Genomic DNA, 26,640 nt, shown 5'->3' on the forward strand with positions numbered 1-26,640 from the left:
GATTTCACTAAAATCTGTAGACTGCATTGTGTAGTATGGGACCTTGTAACAGTATATTTTTCTTCCTGTTCCTTTCCATTTGTTTTGTGTCATCTTCCATTTTTTTTTGATCAGGCTTTTATAGTTTTCAGAATGTAAGTCTTTCACCACCTTGGTTAAGTTTATTCCTAAAAAAATAATTATTATTTGTGGTGCAATTATAATGGGAATTGTTTTCTTATTTTCTCTTTCTGCTTCTTCATTAGCATTAGTTTATAGAAATGCAGTAGATTCTATATATTGGTTTGTATCCTGTGGCCTTATTGAATTCATTTATTAGTTCTAGTAGCTTTTTGATAAAGCCTTTGCATTTGCTATATAAAGTATCGTGTCAGCTACACACAGTTAAAGTTTACTTCTTTCTTAACCAATCTGAATGCCATTTATTTCTTTTCTTGTACAATTGCTGTGGCTAGGACTTGCAGTACTGTGTTGAATAAAAGTGGTGGCAGTGGTTTTCACTTTTTTGTTGAATCTTAGGGGAATAGCTCCCCTTTTTAAACCATTAGTATGATGTTCCCTGTATATTTTTCATATTTGGCCTTAATTATGTTGAGGTATATTCCCTCTAAACTGACTTCGTGAGGGTTTGTATGAATGGATGTTGTACTTTGTCAGATACTTTTTCTGCATTTATCGACATGATCATGTAGTTTATTGTCCTTTCTCTTGTTGGTGTGATGTGTTACATTGATTGGTTTGTGAATATTGTACCACCCTTTCATTCCAGGAAAAAAATTCCACTTGATCATGGTTAATGGTTTTTTAAATATATTGTTGGATTCAGTTTGCTAATATTTTGTTGGGGATTTTTGCACCTTTGTTCGTCAGAGATATTGGCCTGCAGTATTCCCCCCCACCCCCACTCTCTCTCTCTCTCTCTTTTTTTTTTTGATAGTGTCTTTTTCTGGTTTGGTATCAGGTTAATGCTGACCTCATAGAATGTGGAAGCTTTCTTTCCTCTTTTATGTTTTGGAATAGAAAAGAATAGGTGTTACTGCTTCTTTAAATGTTTGGTAGAATTTTGCCTATAGAATCATTTGGTCCTGAACCTTTTTTATTGGGGGTTTTTGTTAACTGGTTCAATTTCATCACCAGCAATTGGTCTGTTCAGAGTTTTTCTATTCATGATTCAGTTTTGGGATGTTATATGTTTCTGGGAATGTATCCATTTCTTCTAGGTTATCCAGTTTGTTGACATATAATTTTTCATAATATTCTCTTGAAATAGTTTTTTTTTCTGTGTTGTTGGTTATGTCTTCTTTCATTTCTCATTTTGCTTATTTGAGTCCTCTCTCTCTTTTTAATGACTCTAGTTAAAAGCTTATCAATTTTTGTGATCTTTTCAAAAACAAGCTCCTGATTTCATTGGTCTTTTCTGTTGGACTTGTTTTGCTTTTGTTTTTGTTTTTTTTTTAAATTTTCTCTTAATTTATCTTTTCTCTGATCTTATTATTTCTTTCCTTATCCTGGGTTTAGGTTTTGTTTTTCTTCTTCTCACTTCCTTTACATGTGAATTTAGGTGTTTATTTGAGATTTATCTTCTTAAGATATGCCTGTATTGCTATAAACTTCCCCTTTGAAGATTTTGAACCTTGTGTGTTTCTTTTCTTTCCTTTCTTTCTTTCATTTCTTTTTTGTTTTTTTAATTTCCTCTTCAATTTATTGGTTGACCCATTCATTGTTTAGTAGCATGTGATTTAACCTCCAATGTTTGTCTTATTTCCAGATTTTTTCTTGTGGTTGATTTCTACTTTTATAGCATTGTGGTCAGCAGAGATGCATGGTATGACATCAATCTTTCTGAATTTGTTGAGGCTTATCTGATAGGTCAATATGTGACCTATTCTACAGAATTTTCCATGTACTTGAAAAAAAATGTGTATTTTTGCTCTTTTATGATAGAATGTTCTGAATATGTCTATTAATCCATCTGCTTCCTCTAGTCGACTTATTTATTTCATCGAGTGTATTTTCATTTTCATTATTGAATGCTTCATCTCTGGTTGGTCTTTTTTATGTTTTCTATGTTGAGGGTCTCATTGAGGCCCTCCACTCTTTTCTCAAGTCCAGTGAGTATCTTTTAATGATTACTTTAAATTCTCTCAGGCATATTACTTATTTCCATTTCATTTAGGTCTCTTGCTGTCATTCTGTCATAGTCTTCCATTTGGGACATATTCCTCTCTGACTCCTCATTTTGTCTAGCTCTCTGTATTGTTTCTATGTGAGGAAAGCCAGCTATATTTTCTGCTCTTGAAAGTAGTGGCCTTATGAAGAAGAGGTCCTGTAGTGCCCTGAAGTACAATGTCCTCTATTCACCAGAACCCAGTTCTTCAGGAGTGTCTACTGTGTTGTTGTGTGCATGTTACTGCTGAGACTGAGCCACATTTGCCTTCAGTACAATCAACGACTCTCTATTCAATGACTCTCTTTGCCTGTTGTGAGCAGGGTTTGGTCTCTGTGTTGTAGGTAGGCCAGTCTGGGGCTGCCTTGGGCTGGAGTTGAGTCAGACCAGGCATTTGCCAGAGATACAGTATTATCAAACTGCAGGGTGCTTTCCCTGTGCTGTCCCCTGAGAAACATTTATTGCTATATGGGCTCTGCAGTCAGACTTGATGTCTACCTCTATTGCACTGTTTGGGACACAATTGGACTGGCTTGTGTGGTTATCTTCCCCTCTTCCTGCTGCAGGAGTCACTTTTGAGTGGTGATGGCCCATATTGGTGTTGATTTCTTACTGTCAGGCTTGTGGGACTGCTTTGGATGGCTCTGACCAGAGGTATATTGGAGGGACAGGTCTATGGAGAGCATAGTGACAGGGAGCACAATTTTAGCAAGATTCACACAGATCTGGTCTGGGAGGAGGTTGAATTTGCTTTTGAAAACTGCTTTAGGGTTAAGGGTAGGATCCTCAGACAAGCACAGGGTGGGGCATACTGTTAGTAAGATAGGTGGAGAGTGTTGGTACTGTACTTGTTCCTACAGGTGTGCTGGGGTGCAGGGAGGGAAATGACAACAGCCAGCTCGTTTTTTCCTGGAGAAGTCTCCTAAACATCCATACTATTCCAGATCCAACTCTGAGATTAATAAATCAGTTTCCTTCTCATATACCCCAGGTGTGTTTCACAGCACTGCTTCTATGATGAGTATCAATAAGGCTGTTTGTTGTCCTGTATCTTTAAAGTTAGGGACTCAGTTTCTTATGAGCCTCCAGGCTCTCCCAGAGCTGCAGGTACTGATTTTTAAAGTCCTAGATGGTAAGCCCCACTGATTGTAAAAACTTGTGAAATCAGACACTTCTGGTTTCCCAGGCCAAACATTATGGAGATTCATCTTTCCCATGTGGGTTTAACATTCCTGGGGTATTTGGTGTGAGAGTATATCTCTCACCTCCTGTGGACAGTCCCTTGGGTCCAGTTAGTTCCCCACCACCAATATCCCCACTCTTTCTACCCTCTGTGATGCAAACCCTACATTTTGCTGTGGAGGAGTCTGTTCTGGCCAGTCTTGGACTTCTTTCTGGGTTATTTACACTGATGTGTGTTAACCAGTTGTATCTGTGGGATAAGGTGAGCTTAGGCTCTTCCTACTCCACCATCTTCCCAGGAAGTCTAGGGTTCTATTTGTATAGAGCCATTTTGCTCTCTTTCGACATGGTAAATCTATGTTTTCTAAAGAGAATCTGCCTTTGCAACTTATATAATTTTTACTACAAATTATTAAACATATTAAATGTTAACTATATAAATATTGGCTGATACAATCTGAATACAGTTATTTTCCAGATCTATCTTACATTAATTTAATAAAAATATCAATTAAGAGTGTTTAAACTGTTTTAATTATACATGTATAAATACCTCTAAGTAAATAAAATAATACTTATATTTATTTTGAGAGAGAGCAAGATGTGGGGAGGGGCAGAAGAAGAGAGAGAATCCTAAGCAGGCTCCACAACCAGCACAGAGCCTGATGCAGGGCTTAGTCTCACAACCCTGAAAACATGACCTGAGTTGAAACCAAGAGTTGGACACTTAACTGAGCCACCTAGGTGTCCCTAAGTAAATAAATATTTAAAGAATTGAAGTAAATGTGTACACATAAACACTTACAGCTAAATTTACATATATATGTATATATAACATAAATAACATTTATTTCTATATGTTATATATATGTTTGTATGTGTGTATATCAATATGTATCTAGATGTAGATTTGTAGATATATTTGTAATGAGAAACAGTGCCTATAATTCTCTAGGCTTATGTTTTCTGTTATAATTATATTTGTAGTGATAATAGTCATTTCTGTAAGTAGCTGAATTATAGACATTCTCTACTCATTTTCCAAGATTAAATAATTGTTATATAGCACTTAACACTTTTCTGATGAGCAAATATTATATAGCTCATGAGAAAGGTATTTCATAATATATTTATTTGTAACATAAAATAAATAATATTTCTTTTAATATAATACTCCAGTTGCCTGTATAATAATGGGAAATAAACTTTGCAGTACAAACGAGATCCATGTATTTTCCATATTTTATTCCATATTTTTATTCATATTTATGCTTACTGCATTAAAAATTTATTTCTGAACAAAAAAAAAATTTGTCTGACTGGTTGTCACTAACCACTATATAATAGACTCATAAGTAGAGATTCCTCCTTGATTCAGGGAATACAGATCTCTTTTGCTGGTCTCTTCTACTTTTAAAATACACTTGTCTATGTTGTACACCCAAGAGAATATGTTTACCTTTGTGTTTGTATTGGTTGTTTATTGAACTGTGCTCCAGTCTTTCTTATATAATATTTGCTTTAAAATTTTAAATATTTTATTTTCTTGGGTATTTTGATATAACTTATTAAAAATGACTGCTATGTGTTAATATACTGCAAATAGTTTATAGTATATAAGGTTATAAAATTTAAAATCAAAATTATATGATTATGATTGATGGTTATGATATTATATGAAATGATGTGATTATGGTTAAAAATCATAAAATTATATGATTGATGACTAACATGTAATAACTGGATAATAAAATCTAAGAGTTGGAAAGAAATTCACTCATCTCTTATTTTATTGGCCTTTAAATCCTCCTCTGAGTATTTTTTCACCCTGTTCACCAAGACTATTACTAAGAGGAACAACATCATCCTCCAAGGCAGTTTGTTCTGTCATTTCATTAAAAGTTTTACCTTATTCTGACCCAAAATTTATATCTGAGATGATTCCAGACAACAGTAGTTATATGCAATTCTTGTTTTCCTTCTTTCACTTGTTAATCTTGCAATTATCTGCAGAGAGTTACAAATGGAGCCTAGAATCTAGAACACATGACAACATACCCTCTGAAAAATCATTCTGCTCATTCTTTTCTCTAAGTATCTCCCTTTTCCTATGGGATTGCTAATATGTGTTATCCAGAAATGGATCAAAACTCCAGGATTAGCTCTATCAGTACAAATTAGAGCTATTTATTTACTTAAAGATTTTATTTATTTATTTATTTTCATATTTTATTTATCTATTTGACAGAGATCACAAGTAGATGGAGAGGCAGGCAGAGAGAGAGAGGAGGAAGCAGGCTCCCTGCTGAGCAGAGAGCCTGATGTGGGGCTTGATCCCAAGACCCTGGGAGAGGCTTTAACCCACTGAGCCACCCAGGCACCCCAATACTGTTTTGATCTTAAATCAATGTTCAAACTTTGTGTCAAATAAGCATATCTTAACCTTGAAATGTTAGGTGTATTCAATTTTTTCTGGATAAAATTTTTCAGGTGATTTCATTGGAAGGATAATTTTAATTTTCTCAAGTATAAGATTTATATTCTGCTCATATTTACAATACTTGTTAATTAGAATTGAAATAACTTGTTAATTAGAATTGTTATTATTTTATATATATATATACTATACATAGTATATATATATAAAATTATAAAATTTTGTTAATATTATTTTATTTCACATATTGAGACTAATGACTTTTGAGTAATTCCACATAGACTTAAAGCATTTTTATTCTTATACCTCATATACTGACCTTCATGAAGCTACTTTATATTATATGAGATTGGTTTGTAAATTAATTTCTTTACAGTAGCAGTAGGAATTATTAAAATAAGCACAAAATTAAAATGAGCACTATTAACAGGACAATATATGATTTGATGATATCTCTTTCTAGAAACTATGCATTCTCCATACAGAGCATGGTTTCATAAACAAGAAGAGAGTGGTCTATATGTAAGTGATCTTCACATTACATTCTTAAGTACCTCTAATCACCACAATTTTGGGGTTCACTTTAATCTCAGTTAATCATAATCAGTTACTGAAAATCCAAATAAGGATCTGCATTTGGTAATAATGTCAGTGGCCTATCTATGGATCTTTAATTATTTAATTTGTTGCATAATTTGTTTAGAAAATTCTTAGAGCAGTCTTACATTTATCATTTTCTAAATTGTTTTCTTACCTTTAAGACATTATAAACTACAGTGACTCAGAACATTAAAACAGAAAATATACTATTCAACAAGTCACAATTATGAATGACTGAAAGAAAAAACAATTTGCCAATGTCATAGAGAGCTGAAAGAAACTTGAGTTATATAGTGTTTTATTTCCTAGATTCACATTCTCTTTGGAGACATGTTAAATCCAAAGATGTTTTAAAAATTATTCAGAAGGCAGCAAGCTTTTATTTGGAAGGCAGCTTAATACTATACTTAATGACTAAATAACAGACTATTTTGTCATCAGTATTTCAATTTCAAAGCCAGTGCCCCCCATTTATCTAAATCACTGAGCTCAATGTTAAGAAAAATTCTTCCTCAATGAGATGGATAATGACTTCAATTCAGGTATTTTTCGTTCATGCATAGCAACTCTTTCCAGCGAATGTCACCTTCATTTTTAAAAATTGAGTAATGAAACACGTTTTATGAAAATATTTTAAAATACCGTTCTGAGGACATCTAAATTACTCTCATCTTGAATTAGTGACCTAATAGAAAACAGTGATAATCAATGTGGTGCAGCACATAATTACTGTGTTTCCAAGTGTGGTGACATTAGTTATAATCTTGTGTTCTAATATTATACATATGGCATTTCTTATTAAGTGCTTTTAATTCACATTAATTACATATTAAAAATCGGCATCCTTTTAAAAAGTTTCTTCCATTTTAAAACACACTAGAATTACCTAAGATACTATTTAAATTTATTTTTTAATTTTTTTTAAAGATTTTGTTTATTTCAGAGAGAGAAAGAGCGAGAAAGTGAGTGAACACAAGATGGGGGAGGGGCAGAGAGAGAGAAAGAAGCAGACTTTGGTGAGCAGGGAGCCCAAAGTGGAGCTCTTTCCCAGGAATCTGAGATCATGAAGTGAGCAAAGGCAGAAGCTTAACTGACTGAGCCACCCAAGTGCCCCCCCATAAAATACTTTTAAAAATAGTTATGATCAGACAAAAAATAGTTATAATCAGGCTCTACCTCAGAATATTAAAATTAAAATCTTTAGGGAAGTTGAATTAGAGTGCATTAATTTTATCCATTTCTTAATAACTTTATAGATTTCAAGGGTACTTTTTTTGCATTTTTCCCACAGTATCATACACACTGAAATGAAATCTTTCATCATACATACAATGTGATATTTTTAATGAGAATGTTCATATATTTATAAAAGGATTTGACATCAAAAATACAATATCTCATTCAAATTTCTAATTTTCAGATGAACAAGGTAACTTTACACAGGTGTGACCATGAGAACAAGTGTTTGAGACCAATAGTAAAAGTTTCATGAAATTACTAATTACTGACTGCTTCTAAAACTATTGAGGCAGCTAAACAGGTTTATCTGTGAGCAGGACTTTTTTATTAGTTATAAAATAAAGCCCTTTTGAATTCTTTATAAAATTTAGACCAAAAGACTTATTATCATCTGAATTCATGTAATCTTCAGTATTTGTCTTGGTCTTTTCAAGACCTTCCTTGGAAAACTTAATTATTTATAATTGATTTCAGCATTTGGTGAAAAAAATTCATATTCTTCCTTACACTTTAAGCCAAAATGAATTTAAGTTGATAAAATTTCCAATTAAAAAACAAATTTGTAGAAAAAAATAAAATGCATATAAACTTCATGCGAGGAAGGACTTTCTCAGCATGATTACAAAAGGAACATAATCTATGGTTTTGCAGAAATGCCTATCTACATCATAGCTTACTTCACTGCTCATTTCAGTTAGGCAGAGACAATGAAACATTTAGTCAGACTGACTATTCATACAGATCGTGATTCTGCTATTTACCAGCTTGAGACTCTGGGTATGTTGCTCAGTTTATCATCTCTAATGTAAGGATAATAAGTGTTTACCTCCCAATGTAGTTCTAAGAGGAAAAAGTATATATTCCATGTCTGGCATGCTTTAAGTACCTTACAATGTTACTATTGTTATCTAAACACACTAGGATTCATTGAACTTAATCCATAAGGATAAACCTCTGAATTCTATTCTCAGATATAAGATTCTAACTCTGAAGCCATCCTTTGACTAAAGCCAAGATTTTGATCAGATCCAGTTTTTCTATATAAAATATTTCATATTCAGTTTACTTCTTTGAAACTTTATGTCAAAGTATTTCATCCTTGGGCTTTTAAAGTATCAGTGAATACCAGTTAATAAAGAGTAAGATTATCCAGACGTTTTGCAGCAAATTAACGTTTTGTAGGTTACAACACATTGTCCTTTTTCTCTGTATTTAGATAAATAAGCAATGAGACAGAACAGAGTGTGAATCATGTGGCATTTATTTACACATGATAGGTTATTACCACCATGAGGCTGAAAGGCAAATGGTATCAAAATGAATGAAGTGCGAATTAGGCATAGTATGCCTGGGCGACATGTCTAAGTGCATTATGAAATGGGCCTCATAAAATCAAATTAACATATGTAGAAATGCTTCAAAATAATAAGGTTAGCTAATGTCAGCAAAACCCATAACTAAGGATTGTGTGACTTGAACAGTGTTAATTTAATTAAAGTTCAGAATTCTTGTTGGAAACACAATTGGATTTTTTGTTGTTGTTCATTTTTGTTGGAGTTTATTGCTTATTTGGCTGTTATGTGAGATTTGTTAATATAGATATTAACATAACAACATGTCAAATAGTCAAATTTAACAGAGAACCCATAGTACTGTTATATAATGGTGTTAGCCTTCATGGGTTTAATTTTCTATAAGCTCTATTTGAAATTCTAATACTAGCACACGCCTACCAAGTCAACATTATTCCATTGTGCACCAATCCTTCTCAGATCTATAGCTCCATATGTACTATTGTACATTAGTATTACATGTACTATTATTATATATGTACTAATGCTGTATGTAAATTTATAAATTTTTCTATCTCTATTCACTTCCAGGATTTAGGGATACCTTCAGCTAGTCTATGTCCTCAATTAGTCTGAAGCTCATAATTATTTCTAAATTATATTATGAATAAATATATATACCAAGAAATTTAGACATCATTTTCTGTTATTGCTTTACAGTTACAAATTATCTAAATATTAATTATACCCAAGTGGATTAGGTCCATCCTTATTATTTCAAAAGCAACGATCACACACACAGGCACATGTACATACACACACACAAAGATTTTCATCTATTTTGTAATATATATGAGTCAGACCACTCACTGCTCAGCAGTTCTACAAGGAGTTCTCAAATATCCTTTACCCAGCCTCTTCTTAAATTAATATTATTGTACATAGAACATTCATCAAAACTAAGAATTTGCTCTTTAGGCAATATTGTTAACTAAAGTTTAGAAATTATTTGGATTTCAGCAGTTGCTCCACTAATAACTTTTTTCTTTTCCTGAATTCAATATAGTATTCCACATTACATTTAATTCTGTCTTTGTAGTCTCCTCCAGTCTGTGATAGTTCTGCAGACTTGTCTTGTATTACTTCGGGACTTTGAAGATTATTGGTCAGTTATTTTCTCTACTGTAGAAGTTATTTGGATTTTAGCAATTGTTCTCTAGGGGAGATACCCAGAAAGATTACTGGGTCACAGGTAGGTATATATTTAACTTTATTCGAAATGACCAGACTGTTTTCCAAAGTGACTGTACCATTTTACACTGTCTACAGCTTTATATGAGTCTCATTTGTTCTCCATCTCTCAGTACATGGTATTGTCAGGTTTTTTTTTCTTCATATTTTAGACATTCTAACAGGTGTGCAGTGGTATCCTATTGTGGGCTTAATTTTTTTTTAAATCATTTTATTGAATATGCTTTCATAAACTTATTTGCTATTTGTGTATCTTTCTTTAGTGAAGTGCCTGTCTAGATTTTTTGCCTATTTTAAAAAATGTTTTGCTTATATATTGTTGAATTTGAAGAATTCCTTGTATTTTCTGGATAGAAATACTTTTTCACAAACAAGATGGGAAAATATTTTATACTAGTGGGTGACTTGCCTGAATTTTCATTCTTTTAACAGTTTTTCACAGAGCAAAAGTTATTTTTCTAAAATTTTTCATGAAGTATTTAATTAATAAAAAAATTCATGAAGTACAATAAATAGATTTTTTTAATGGCTCAATGTATTTGGTGGAGACATTTTTTTCTTTTAGACTCTATGTGTACTATGTGAAACCAATTTTGATGTTCATTTTGTACCTTCTAAGTATATTTTTTCTTGCCTTATTATGTAACTTACAGTATTTGTTGTTGTTTTTGCAAGTTAAAAGCTAGACATCTCATATGGAACTGTAATACTGAGGTCAGTGGTTTTGATCCCTGGAAATGGACATGCCTTTGGACTGGGCATGTGAATTAACCCACCTAGAAGGTGTGGTGGGTTTGATTTTGTTGTTGATATGATAACATTCATTTCTCTTCAGGTTTCAGAGTCCTGTAGAAAAAGCTTGAATTTAAAGCAGTTGGCTTATCACAGCAATGTCTGCTCCTTCTGAGTTTTGGGTCTTTCCTTTGCTCCAAGCCTCAGAGAGGTTCCCTCTGCATGCTCTTGTTCCCCTCCTGTCTCTCTCCCAGTAATGTTCTATTTGTTATTCAAAACTTCTCAGCTAGGTGTGGGAATGGTAGTGATGTGTGGAGTCTCAGTTGTAGATTAAACCTGTCTTTGTCTTACACCTTATCTTGGTTTCAAGGTATGTGGCCCTCCCTATTCATCTGCACTGGTTGTAGGTCTCAGAATGTAGTTCTGACCATCCCTTTAATAACTTTTTTATCCTCCCCTTGTTGTTCCCATCTTTCCAGCTATGATTAGTTTTAAATCAATGCATTAAAGGCAGGAATGCTTATTGCCTCTCATTCCCCACCCTTCATGGTAGAGACTAATTTAGGTCAAGTACTTTGTTGCTCCCACTGGCACAGTTGTTGTTTTTTTTTTAACCCATAGACTTTTCTTACTGCTTTTTCCATTTCTTTCCTGTGAGCACGTAGCAAGCAGGGTTCATAGAGAAAGAGTCTGGTCTGTAGCACACTTGGCTTCCATCAGATGTCAACTTTTCTGGTGAAGTCTTCAGCCTTATCAGGTGTTTACCCTAATAAGCATATGCTTACTTTTCACTTGTCCCTGCAGGGACAGTCTCTTTTGTCCTTGGGCCATTTGATCATTCTATGATGATAGCTCTCTAATAGGTTTGGAAAAAAATTGTGATTTTCAGGTTGGTCCACATCTGTTGGGAAAGTTAGACATGCCAGTCTATTGCACCTCCTACTGGGCTGCATGAGAATGGGCTTGGGTTTGTATTATTTTTGTCCCACAGAAAAGAGCCCTCATAGCTTGTGCTGTGAGGGCAGTGTGGGATATCTTTATCTGTTTCAGACTCAATGTGTTTTTTGTTTTGTTTATATGTGTATCAGTGGCCCTATGCACCCCTCCAGCTTCCTCTATTTCAGACCTGATCACAAGAAGGGTCAGGATTCTGCCACTGCAGCAGGAGGTAAGGTGCTTGGCTGCAGAAGGGTCCACTGGCCTTGGAGGACTGACACACTGCAAGGGGCTGAATGGTATGTACAGTCTTTCCTCTTTCTGTAAGTACACCACGTACCTCTTGAGCCTAATGTGCTGCCTATTCTCAGCCACCTTATATCAAGATCTGGTTTCTTCCCTGGGTAGCACTTATCTGCCTTTGTATCATGGCCACATTCATGTGGTAGTCTATTCTGTGGCATAACTTGACTGCCCAATGAAGAGTGAAACATCTTTTGCATTGCAAGCTGGAAGCAGCACTTCTTCCAGCTTTTTATATCTTGGGTGAAGAATTTTGAATTCCTAGCATGGTACTAATGGTGTCCATTTTAGTTTTCTTTATTATGAAATTGTAATTATTTCTTAAAGTTGTTTACTTAGTACTAATTAATATAGAATTCAGCTTATGGTCTGAAAGGGCACTGAATCTGTACAGGGTTTTTACTTTGTAAGAGAATTGTCATTTTTTATGTTTTTTTCAAAATTAACAAAATTTAAATGCAATACTATAGAAGCAGTGGCCTGCTTTTTTTATTGTATTTGAGCCAAATGCAATACTCTAGAAGCAGTGGCCACGGGCCTGTGGTGGGCTTCTCACGCCAGGAGAATGGCGCCAGCGTGATCCTCCGAGACGCTGCGAGAGCCAGAGAGAACATCCAGAAATCCCTGGCCGGAAGCTCAGGCCCTGGGGCCTCCAGCGGACCCAGCAGGCATCACAGCGAGCTTGCTGTCTTCACTGCCAGCCTAGAAGTGGAGAATCAGAGCCTGCGAGGAGTGGTGCAGGACCTGCAGCAGGCCGTCTGCCAGCTAGAGGCCGGGTTGAGCGTGCTGGAGAAGAGCTCCCCCACACACCGGGCCACAGCCCCACAGCCCCAGCACGTGTGCCCCATGCGCCAAGTGGAGCCCCCGGCAGGAAGGTAGCTACTGCCGCGGAGGACGATGAGGACGATGCCACTGACCTGTTTGGCAGCGATGAGGAAGAAGACAAGAAGGCCACATGGCTGCAAGAGGAAAGGCTGCGGCAGTACGCCGAGAAGAAGGCCAAGAAGCCCGCCCTGGTGGCCAAGTCCTCCATCCTCCTGAACGTCAAGCCTTGGGACGATGAGACAGACATGGCCCAACTGGAGGCCTGCATGTGCTCCATCCGGTTGGACCGGCTGATCTGGCGGGGCTCCAGGTTGGTGCCCGTGGGCTATGACATCCGCAAGCTGCAGATCCAGTGTGTGGTAGAGGACGACATGGTGGGGACCGACCTGCTGGAGGAGATCACCAAGTTCAAGGAGCATGTGCAGAGCATCGGCATAGCTGCTTTCAACAAGATCTGAGCGCCGGCTCCAGGCCTGGGTGTGTGACGCCCCACAGACGTTAAAGACTGAGAGTGCACTGTCAAACAAAAACAAAACAAAACAAACAAAACAAAAAAAACAAAAACAAACAAACAAAACTGCTCAGCAGGGAGCCTGCTTCCTCCTCTCTCACTACTTGTGATGTCTCCGTCAAATAAATAAATAAAATCTTTTTTTTTTTTTAAAAAAGGCATTTTTGGCTCAATTGCATAAATCAGTTTAATTATATGGAAGTGTTTTATTAACATAGTAATGATCATGCATTTCCCAATTCCACTAAATTAAACTGACAGATGTGATTCAGTTTGCAGTCACCCCTTACTTACATTCCTCATGTTGTTCTCTGGATACAGTAAAGTTTAAGAAAAGCTATCTTCGACTTTGCCTTTGACCTCTCTTCCAGAGCTTTAATTTTTTCTTGAGTGTGTGGGACATTTCTTAGCACATAGTAGGCTTCCTAAGAGGTTGAATTAATGGCACTATTACACACAGACACATTTACCTAAATACAATGTTATAGGTCTAAAAAATGCTGGTTGAGCTAGCTGGAGTCTGACAGAAATGTTTTGAGATTTACATTGAGTGAGGTTCTCCAGGAGACAGAACACAACATTCACTCAATGTTGACTTAATAAAAGAGTATAGAAAAAGAAAAAAAAAAAGGCCATAATCAAGGAAGATACTAAAGTATGCAGGGGAAAATGGCACTCGGAACTGGATGAGAGAGATACAGAACCAGGTTGTAAAGAGGAAAAGGAGTCATAATTAGGAACCTGGGGAAAATGAGATCTGGAAATAATAGGTATTATGAAGAAAGATTTAGAGTCATCCACACCAATGTTTGCTTTGTTCTATTCTCATTTGGTGTCACTACATGTGACAAATTTAAGACTAATAGTTTATAAATAAACAGCACCAAAAGAGACATACATGCTCTCAAAATAGCCAATCTTTCAATCTACTATGTAACTTCAAGTAAGAATTAAAGTCAGATGAATTAAGATTGAACTCAAAGTATTATTTGATTATAAATTTTTTTATTTTTTTCTGAATTCAGAATATAAGTTGCTATGCATTCACGTCTTTGTCTAATTTTACTAATTGTTTTAAAATATCTTTGGGGTTTTGGAAATGTTATTTACAAATACTAAATGAGAATCCAACATGAATTTTATTCTAAATTTAAATGACTTATACTTTTAATATGACTGATGCCTTTAATATTCAGCCAAAAGTTATTTTGGAATTATTATTATTATTATTATTATTTTGGAAGCATTTTATAAGCAATTGATTCAAAAATGTCTAGATTTTTGAAACTCATAGTTTCCATAATGATGCAGTATGTTAAATAAGCATTCAGTTCTCAACATTGATTCATAATTATTAGTTAGATATGGAGTCTGTCTCTTCAGTATTGCACATTTCCTAAAATTTATACAGAAATTTGTAGCACAAAAATACCCTCATTTCTTGTCTCTATATTCCAGAAGTGAAGTAGAAAAACAAGGATAAGGGTAGTTTAAAGGTTATTGATTGGGGAAGCAAATTTGTGTTAAAAAATAAATGAATGGATTGCAGTACATTGAGCTCCATAGAGACAGCGCCGGGGCAAGTGAGAGCCAGACGGGCACTGGGCGACTCTGTGCCTCGCTGAGGAAAATAATTAACCATGGGCAAAGGAGATCCTAAGAAGCCGAGAGGCAAAATGTCATCATATGCATTCTTTGTGCAAACTTGCCGGGAGGAGCACAAGAAGAAGCACCCAGATGCTTCAGTCAACTTCTCAGAGTTTTCTAAGAAGTGCTCAGGAAGGTGGAAGACCATGTCTGCTAAAGAGAAAGGAAAATTTGAAGACATGGCAAAGGCTGACAAGGCCCGTTATGAAAGAGAAATGAAAACTTATATTCCCCCTACGGGGAAACAAAAAAGAAGTTCAAGGATCCCAATGCACCCAAGAGGCCTCCTTCGGCCTTTTTCTTGTTTTGTTCTGAGTATCACCCAAAAATCATAGGAGAACATCCAGGCCTATCCATTGGTGATGTTGCAAAGAAACTGGGAGAAATGTGGAATAACACTGCTGCAGATGACAAGCAGCCTTACGAAAAGAAGGCTGCTAAGCTGAAGGAAAAATATGAAAAGGATATTGCTGCATACCGAGCTAAAGGAAAGCCTGATGCGGCAAAAAAGGGAGTCGTCAAGGCTGAAAAGAGCAAGAAAAAGAAGGAATAGGAGGAGGATGAGGAAGATGAAGAGGATGAGGAGGAGGAGGAAGATGAAGAAGATGAAGATGAAGAAGAAGATGATGATGATGAATAAGTTGGTTCTAGCGCAGTTTTTTTTTTTTTCTTGTCTATAAAGCATTTAACCCCCCTGTACACAACTCACTCCTTTTAAAGAAAAAAATTGAAATGAGGAATACTGAACATCTGAGTCCTGGATGATACTAATAAACTAATAATTGCAGAGGTTTAAAAAAAAATAAAAAATAAATGAATGGTCTATGCCATTAAACTACTATATAATGAATTGGATTTGATAGCATTTAGAAAGCTATGTACACCAATATGGGTATAATTCACCTTTTAATATTGATGGCAAACATTTTTGCAGTAAAATATGTATGAAAAAAGGAAGAGCCTATTAAAGATGTATGTAGAAAGAAAAAGTTGATGACATTTGGAAAATAGCATGTCAACTATGATTTTATTAGAAAGCTTTTCCTTTTAAACTTGAGATTAGAATGAGAAAATCAGATTACAAAAGAAGATTACTTTCTGGTATGTTTTAAATTGTTCTGATGGCTTTAAAAAGGAGAATCTGTGTTAGACATGTAAATTAAATAATTAATGAGAGAGCTAAAACAAAACATACAATAAGGGATTGAGAAACCAACATAAATTATAAATCACTCTTCTAAACATTATTAAAAAAATGCTTTTCCAGGGTTAATGGCTATTTAGGTTCAAGTAATATACAAAGAATAATTATAATATATCATTTTTCTGGATATATAATTTAATAAGATGAGCTTCTTGTGAGCATTAAAACATAGACTCATTAAAAGATGGCATGTTCTTTGGGATATAGATGACTATCTCAGTGGTAAAGAATAGGATCCTTCAGGTTTTTTGAATGCCTCCTACCTAAAATAATTTTTACCTCCTTACATGATTTTATGTTTACAATAATATTTTAATATTATTAAATATTAAATAATAATATTTTAATAATATTACAATAATATTTTAATATATTTACATAGTTGTAAACCCTATCATTCCCAGTGTATAGTATGGATATTTGAAAATAATACTCTTATGTGACTATTTAAAATGTATTTTGTGAAATCTAAATATATTAACCATAATACATTTTAAAAATGCCTGAAATGAATAACATTGTTTTTGATAGCCAAAATTTTATTTCATGATATTTTTTCATTGAATTCATAGAGTTACACATAATTCTATTCCAGTTTCTCCATATAATTTTATTCTAATCTATTTTATTTTGAAATTCTTTGATTAGCCATCCTGCCTTATTCCCCTGCAACAACAACCACCCGAAACTCAAAGAATTATATTTTTCTTTCTTTGTTATTTTTAGGATTATTTTGCACACAATTTATCAGAGTAACTTAAATGTAGTATACAGTTTGATAAATAATTATGAAATACAAAAAGTAAATTCTGATTGGAGATGCACTTTATATAACAAAGATGAGATTACAATTTTATATTGAAATACATTCAAATCAAAGAGATGGCTATAAAAGGAAATTTCTGTTCTTAGGTGTTTTTCTAAACTTAAAAATGTCATTCAGGTATGTCATTTGAATTCCTTCTGAGTAGTATGTCAAGAAGCAAATAGTGATTGATCATGAAAGTTATTTGTAAAAAGCTGTTACATGACAATTTATTTCTTTAATTTTGTTGATAGAAATAAAATAAAATAATAAAATAAAATAGCAAATTGCCTGATCCACTGATGGATTTGTGACCTAATATTTAGATTCATTTTTCTCAACATTTTCAATTCTTATTCTGTTAGGTGTCCTGGACTTGGTGTCCTAGACCATCTTTCTTTGTTAGCTTCCTGTTTGTTTTTAACAGTTTTGTTAAGATATAACTTTCATACCACAAAGCTTACCTATTTAAATCATAGATTTCAGTAACTGTTGCTGTATTTACAGAACTGAGCAACTATCACCATCATCTAATTTTAGAACATTTTTATCACCTAGGCTAATGAGAAAAAAATACTGTGCTCATTACCACAGTGTAGCCTAATAAATTTCAGTTTCGGGGTAAGGAAATGTCTGATTCCGTTCTGATTTGTTCAGAAAGGGAAGAGAAACTGCTTTACATTCAGATCCTTCTCAGACAGGTATGGTTAAGAATAGAATACACATAGAAATTGAATATATGGGGGGTGAAGTCCTGGGTGACTCAGTTAATCATCTGCTCTTATTTTCAGCTTGGGTCATGATCTCGGGGTCCTGGAATTGAGCCCCATTTTGGGCTCCATGCTCAGCACTGAATCTGCTTTTCCCTCTCCCTCTGCTCCAACTACCTGTGAGCGCACATGTTCTCTCACTCTCTATATGTATATGTAGAGAGTATATATATATACTTTTATATATAGAAAATAAACAAATAAAATATAGTAATAAATAAATATAAATAAATAAAATAAATAAATAAATAAATAATAAAATCTTAAAATAATAGAAATTGAAGATATGGAAAAAGATTTCCATAAAACTCTCCATGTCCTGGTACATTCTGGGAAATCTTGTTATATATCTACAAATGTTATGCCTACAGAAGATACCAAGATATAGTAAGGCATTATTTATTTTTTTGAAACCTATTTATCTATTGGGGAATAGATAATAAAGTCAGCATATAAAATTTCATTGAGAAAATGTATAGGTAGAAACACATAAATTATACTAAACAGTGTTTCTTATGGGGCCTAAAAACTATTAGTTTGAAATTTTTTGCTGAAATTACTTATAAATAATTCTAGCCAAAGCATGCTTGTCTCTGAGTAGTTGTATAACCTGTAAATGATGAGAACATTTTCTTGCAATATGTTATCAGTGATAGCAAATATTAAAATTCATGTATTCCAGTTATTTTTAAGACTATTTCACCCTTCTCTAAGGGTTTATAATACTCTTGCATCTGTACCTGAACATCTTCTGAAGGTATGGCCTAATACCTTGTGACCGTATTTATGTTACATGCTGAGGGCAACTTATTGAGTGTCAGTTAACAATAACAGGGCTACAGTGGGCCTCAAGAATTGTAACTAGACATTTTCATGCATTAGATGGAATAATTAGCTTATGTTATTCAGTATTTTTCCAAAATGTATGGACTGTTAGCATCTAATTTATTTTTACTACATGACATTTTCACAGTTACCAGAAAAAAAGCAGATACACAGTTCTGACCTCATGTTTACTTTGGAATTGTTTGGTCAATAAAATGATAGTAAAAATGCCTACTTAACTTTTTCTCTTTTGCTTTCTATTTTTCACTCCAACTCATGCTGTCTTTTTCTTTAATTTTAAGTAGTGTGGTTTACAGAGAGTCTCAAAAGGGATACTCTTCTGTACTGTGGTTTTATAGAAACAGAGTCTTAAATGGATACTCTTTTGTACTCTCCTATAGAATTTCTGTTTTTTCTTTCAAGATTTTATTTAAATTTCAGTTAGTTAACATACACTCAAATATTAGTTTCAGGTGTAGGGTCAGTGATTCATCACTTGGTAAAACACCCAGTGCTCATCACAAAAGGTGCCCTCCTTAATACCCATCACCAATTTAACTCATCCCCCCTAACCATCTGCCCTCCAGCAACCCTCAGTTTGTTCTCTATAGTTAAGAGTCTGTTTTATGGTTTGTCCCTCTTTTTCTCCAATGTTCATCTTTTTTGTTTCTTAAATTCTACATGAGTGCAATCATATGGCATTTATCTTTCTCTGGTTTCATGATGTCCATACAAATAATCACTTTAATAAATTTGGTGACATATTTGATCTACAATCAATATTGAAAAATCCCCTTCTATGTAACTAGTTCAATCTCCTATCGAATGCTGGAATTTAAAAATGCAGTCACGCTCTATTAAAATATATAAAAGGCATAGTGTATCATAAAACACACTAATTTAAACATTAGCACTTCCCAATTTTTGGATAAATATGACTTAACAAAAACTTTCCTTGTTTTAACTTAATAACTACAGATGAGTAATTTCATTCTCTTGGTCTCATTTCTAGCTCACAGGTGATATAGGTAATTTCTTGGAAGCTAAATTAACAATTAAAAAAAAGTAAAAGAAAAAGAAAATCAATCAAACTAAGATTATTGCATGATTCTGAGTCTCTAAGATTATTGAAATCAAATTACATGTTTAATCACAGTCACCATCATAGCCATATAGATGGCATATAATTTTAATGTTTATTCCATTAGAAAGCATATATTGGGTGCTTGTTTCTGTGCTTAGCCATCTTTTTTTATGAGGTAGCAAATGTAATTGGACCCTTGATATTTTTGTAAAAAAGCTGAGAAAAAGTAGAAGAAAGGAGAGAAGTAACGAAACAGAAGGAAACATATTTTTCTTTTCTTCCCCCACATGACAGCCATGCAAGTTATATACTACCTCAGACTAACCAGATTTTCTCATACAAAATTAAAAATTATAAAACAACTACAAATCCAAATGTATATAATATAGGCTAAGTGAAATTATGGAAAATGTATAATATTACAAAGAAACAAAGATAAAAATAATAAATTCATTATTTTATAAATGTGAAAGTACTTTAAAGGTATATGTTAAAAATTAGAAATATCATAGCAGAAAGAAATCAGCAAATCATTAACAATAAATTAGGGGATTAGGCAAAGAAAAAAATGTTCTTTGCCATGATGCCAAAAAGACACAAAACTATGGCAAACTGAAAAATATTGTAAATAAACAAAAATGAAAGTTAAGATGAGAATATAATTTTTGTTTATTGAAGTGGGAGTAAACCGATGTAACATATTATCTTAGTGCTTTGAGGAGCGTCTTGTAATGTTAACACTTCGCCAGACTCTCAACATTTCATATATTGTTATGAGCCACCTCAGGACCAGAAAGTTGACTACTGAAATATGATCATACCTCAACTTTGGAAACAGATTAATTATAATTTCATGAGATGTATTTATAAATCAGAATGCAAATATAGCTAAAACAAGAAGCACAGAAAAAGACCATGTTACATAGGTAATAATTGAATGTATAATAATTTATCAGAAATTCAGTAATGTTCTATATTAATAGAAATTTGAAGACTATTTTAGTTCCAAAGCTTCTATCATATAATATATAAATTAGAGTTTAATAAAAATGTTAATTATAAAATCATATTTTTGTAACTATTAAGGAATATTTCCCAGGATCATGACAAAAGAAGACATTTTAGAAAACATAAATGATGATTTTATGAAATAAATATTAAAAATCAGAAAATTTGGGGCACTTGGGTGGCTCAGTCAATTAAGCACCTTTGACTCAGGTCATGATCTCAGGGTCCTGGGACTGAGCCCCGCATCAGGCTCTGCCTTTGATGGAGAGTCTATTTGTCTCTCTGCCCTTTTCCATTCATTCTCTCTCTCTCTCTCAAATAAATAAAATCTTATAAAATATCAATTTTTAAGTTTACAAAAAAGTAACATGAAAGTGAAAATAATAGATTGGCAAAAATGCATCCACATTATATAGCAGTTAATGAATGATATAAACGTGTGACTACATAGAGATTCTAATAGATGAGTGAATAAATACTGTCTTTTGTCAATAAACCGCCTAAGGACAAAGACACTATTTTATTCATGATTGTATGCTTGCATCTTGAGAACATGACAATAGGCAAGCACTCATGACATAATTGCTGAATACATGGTTGGATGGATCATTCAACGGATAGGTACTGAGACTTAGTTTCATCCCAGTCTCTGAACAAATTGGATGAGGAAAAGTGAAGTTTCTGGATATTTCAAGGTCAGGCCAAAATCATGGTGATTTATTCCACTTATGTGGCTGTCTATTATTTGGAAAATGACTTGAACATGATTTTCAAACTTGACTATAACCAACTAGTAGGGAATCTATGGGTATAAAGAATAAATAACAAATATTTCATAAACAAAATAGACTTAACATAAAGATACCCCTGATATTTCGTGTTCTGTTTTACTTCATTTCAACAAAATTGATTCCAAGTTACCAAAAATATTCAGACTTGGTAATGAGACACAACTCCAATTTAGAGCAATCCCCAGATTTTGCAGTTGAGATCAGGAGAAGTACATAATTTATCATAGTTTATTCATCTCAGTAATGTGTCATAACTTAAGTTTTTGATGCTTACCAAAGAGCTGTTCTGTCACTATATTCAAAGTCAGTATTTATACACAGTCTTCAAATAAGCAAATAAAGCTATAACTAAACAGGAATTACATCTGTTGCAAGCCATTAAACATGCATACTTCATAGGTAATGCTAAAAGTGTTTGATTGATTTTGTTTATTAAACATAGTATGTTATGACTAAAGGAGATAATTAAAAAATTCCTTCATATTCATATTTTGAGCAAGACTGATAAACATTGTTTTTAGAAAAGAAATTTACTTTTCTTTTTCCTTGTCTTTCTCTCTCAGCAACATTTATTCATCATCTCACCTTATGCATCCATCCATACAATCATACAAGGCTATATCAACAATGCCAAACAATTATTTAAATTTGCAAATTTTTAAAAAATATTTTATTTATTTATTTGACAGAGAGAGATCACAGGTAGGCAGAGAAAGAGGGGGAAGCAGGCTCCCTGCTGAGCAAAGATGTGGGGCTTGATCCCAGGACCCCAAGATCATGACCCAAGCTGAAGGCAGAGGCTTAACCCACTGAGCCACCCAGGCACCCCTAAACTTGCAAATTTTGAATGCCTATTAGAAACTCCTGATGAATCCAGAACTCTGTATTTCTCATATATGCTGATTTATGTGTAGTTCCTCAAAGTGAGAAATAGAATTTGGATTAACAACTTCATTTAATAAAACATAACATTTTCAAAAAAGTTTATTCATGTAACTCATCCACTTAATTAAACTCATCTTTGGAGACTAAATTAAGTCAGTAGGCACTTCCTTAGTAGTTAATAAATTATCACTTCTTAAAAAAATTTAGATATTTGATATATAGTTATAAAGTATAATAAACCTACATTATATACATAATAAACTTATATTAATATATCTAAATAAGTGTAATAGAGCATCATAATAGCATTTGTTGAAGAATGAAGTTTGTTGAATCTCTTTGCTTAAAAACTAAAAATATTAGAGATTCAATCAGAACTTCAGTTTTATTATTATAGGACTATAAATAGACTATTAAGATATATTGTTTCACTGTTCAGAGGATTCATTTACTGTCAATATGAATTAAGTTTTAAATTCCCAAATAATCTAAAACTTATCTGCAGCTTGGTTACAAAATTTTTAAAGTAGGGAATGAGACGGTTTTGCTATTTGCATTAGTAAAATGAAAGAAAATCTAATTAAAAGAAAATGAAGAATGGAAGCCAATTATACTATTATGTAACATACATTATTGTACAACTATGTAAATTGTGTCCATTATTTTACTGTGTTATAAACAGTATTACACAATATCTGTAATTTAGACATTTAAAGATATTATAAAATCATTTTAATAAAAGCCTAAGATACTTAGTGTGCCTATTTATGAATGTAAAGTCATTAGATAATTTTACAGAAGGAAAAAACAGTAAGATGGTTTCATATAATTTTCTTGTATTTGTATGATTATGCTTTCAGTAAATCTGAGAATTGATGAAGGTAAATTCTTATTATTTGATGATATTTTCTATCTCCAAGAACCAATGTTCTTTGTGCACTTTGCGTGCAGAAATTTCCCAAGTCTAGTGTGTGATTGTGACAGATTCTGCCCTGCAAGATCATCTGTCTAATAAGATAGCAAACTGCAAAGAATTGAGAAATTGATTTTGCCAAGTTTTAACTTAATGAAAAACAACCTGGTTTCAATCACACTGGAAGGTGAGATATAGAGTTGCTTATTAAGACTTAGGTACATTGGAAGTCAAGTAACTTTCTGTCTTTAGAGATAAGATGTAGCTGAAGAGAATGGTTTAAAACAAAACAAAACAAAACAAAACATATTGGCAGAAAAGATATCATTATGCCAAAAGTGTGTTTTATTTTATTTATTTATTTTTAAAAGATTTTATGTATTTCTTTGACAGACAGAGATCACAAGTAGGCAGAAAGGCAGGCAGAGAGAGAAGGGGAAGCAGGCTTCCCGCCAAGCAGAGAGCCCGATGCAGGGCTTGATCCCAGGACCTGGGATCATGACCTGAGCCGAAGGCAGAGGCTTTAACCCACTGAGCCACCCAGGTGCCCCTAATGTGTGTTTTAATAAGGAAATGTGTGATCTCCACTAAGGAAATCACATAGGAAGTCTCCTATTATGTTTATTTTCTAGGTCAGCAAACCAAATGACAGTAAGTTTATTTGCATCTTTCTTTGATACAGGAGAAATTTCTGGATATCAAAATTTTTTTTCCGTTCTAAATATTCCACTCTTCTGTCTCTTCCTCTCCCTCTCTCTCCCTCTCTGTCTTCTACTCTCAGCCTTCCTCCCTCTCTCTCTCTCTCTCTCTCTCTCTCTCTCCACTTAATGAGGTACAAAGAAACCTTGCTTTATTAGAACCTTGTCAATTAATATGTCTTAATGATAAAAAAGACTCTAGAATTTTGTCTCTACTCTTACCATTGAGTCCAAGTCTGTTCTCCTGAGGAAACACATTGTCTTTTTTTTTTTTTTTTTTTTTTTATGATTCTAAAAAGTTTAGCACAGCTTTACTAACTCCATCTACATACAAATAGACTTTTAATCATTGGTTGTGCTTAAATAAATGGATAGTAGTAGGTAGTTACATAGATAGAGAAATCCATGCTTTTTAAAGGTTCACTGATGCAAATTTTGAGGCAAGTTCTTTATTGCTTGGTGAAAACTTAGTACCCTTGCCTTGGGTTTCTGCAGACCGTTAATGGAAAAGCAACAACCTAATGAGCAAAGGACTGCATGCTAAGTTACATAACTTGAGACCATATTGCTGTTAAGAGCAGAAATAGAATTTATCCTTCTTTCAACTCTTTTCTATTCAGAATAATTACATTATATTCCTAGTTCAAATTAGTTAAATTTTTGAAAGATTTGTGTCATCTTGTAAAAAAGAGATTGGAAGGCAGTTATTGGTATAATTTTAGTATTGCATGTCCAGAGCTTTTGAAAAGCCAGGAATTTTTTGATAATTACAGATATGGTAATATTATTTTAAAAGAGAAAATATTAGTGCTTTATTGATATACATATTGGGTTTTTGTTTTGTTTTATTTTGACTTTTTAAACTTTGAGATTCAATGAAAGGTGAGAAATGTAATCTCTCTGATAGGGATTGTTTAACTCCCTTAGGTATCAAGCCAGAGTTACAGCAATAACAATATTCACTGATAGATCAGTAATTTACTAATCTTGGGTAAGATACATCTGAAGCATAATACAGACCATAATATAGACAACTGATTTGCTTAACAAAAGAATTTAGTTAACATATTAGGTGGTTATTGAGTACCCTTCTCTGTTAGAAAGGTGGATAGGAGGTGCCAATTTAGAAACAAAATTAAGAAAAAATGCTATTATAAATGATATCAAAGCTTCTAAGGAACTGTGTCCATAAGATCACTAAATTTCTCATTCTAATGAATCTATTACAGTTGCTTAAAGACAAAAATATAGGTTTGTGTAGTTTGCTGTTTTCTTCAATATATTCCTTAACATCAAAATCAATGAAGAAAAGAAAGATTGGTTATTGTGTTTTGAGATACATAGTCTAATGTACTCAAGCAATTATTTTAGAATTAATTATTCCTTCCTTATTTTTTCCCTAAAAATGTGCAAAGACACAAAGGTCCTGAGATCAGAATATAACCAACATTGTTTTTAAGATTGGAGAAGGATTTCAAGAATTTTGAAATCATAAATTAGGATTTTACTGTATAAATTACATTTTTCCTCTTGTTCAATCTTTGCTGAAAGAGTGAGATCTATACAGACACATATTTGCCTTGAAAAGAAGATTAACACCCTTGTTAATCTTAACCTTAAATGTTGAAACACTAGGACATTTTGTGCAGAATGCAGAATGAAGTTTATTTCCATATACCTTATATTTTATATAAATATGTCATTGATTTGAAAGATTGTTGCTCTGCAGAGGTATTTGTTTATTTGATTATTTTAATTTAAGCTTAGCTACTTGCATTGAATCATGCAAATTGACTACATTTCTACACATGACACTTTGAATTGCATACTTGGTAAGGTAAGTAGATATGTTCTTGAGAAATAAATGTTACAAAATTACAACTGAACTTCAGATATTATAAGCAGTTTGGGGTTGATTTGAAAAGACTGATTGTTATGTAAATTATTAATAATAATGAATGAGAGTTCTAGATAGGTTTGTAATTAAACTCTAAGAAAATCATGTTCTTTGCTATAATCTCAGATATCAGAACCAGTACAAGAGGATTCTGTGACTTCTTGATAAACTTAAAGTTATCCTTTAGAACATTTTTTCTGTAGTTAAAGAATTTTTATATCAGTGTTATCAATATGAATACAGAAATGAATTGATTGTCAACTTTATTATAAAGTTTTAACATTCATTCCTAACTGCTGATATAAATAATATGCTCCTCTTAATATCTTCATTTTTATTGCTGATTGCTTTATAAATCAAGAAATTAAATTTATAAGAAATTAAACTAATATTAATAAAATATACCACAATGTCTCCTTATGCTTTAGTCATTAATATTAACAAAAAGTATTTTAGACTTTAAATTTACTTTTAAAATTAGGATTCTGTTCTTTGCAGATGCTGAAAATACTTCTTTAATTAAAATATTTAAGCTTCATTTTTTTGGCAAACTTTTGTGTCTGTGTATCTTATGTGAGATAAAATATTTACTGATTTCTCTATGAGCGCACATTTTATTCAAAGTGGAATCAATGAAA

The 26,640-nt window shown here is 33.1% G+C and overlaps 1 protein-coding gene and 1 pseudogene across 1 annotated transcript; both read left to right on the forward strand.

The window, feature by feature from the left end:
• The first annotated feature begins 12,646 nt into the window (after positions 1-12,646).
• LOC116591721 (elongation factor 1-delta-like) lies at positions 12,647-13,432 on the forward strand. Its single transcript, XM_032344868.1, is given in 2 exon segments — positions 12,647-13,004; positions 13,007-13,432. Coding segments are annotated over 2 exon segments (774 nt in total). The 3' UTR covers positions 13,423-13,432.
• A 1,591-nt stretch (positions 13,433-15,023) lies between these two features.
• Positions 15,024-15,857, forward strand: LOC116595383 (annotated as a pseudogene).
• Positions 15,858-26,640: the final 10,783 nt, after the last annotated feature.

Source organism: Mustela erminea, chromosome 1 (genome assembly GCF_009829155.1).
Source record: "Mustela erminea isolate mMusErm1 chromosome 1, mMusErm1.Pri, whole genome shotgun sequence".
Taxonomy (NCBI): domain Eukaryota; kingdom Metazoa; phylum Chordata; class Mammalia; order Carnivora; family Mustelidae; genus Mustela; species Mustela erminea.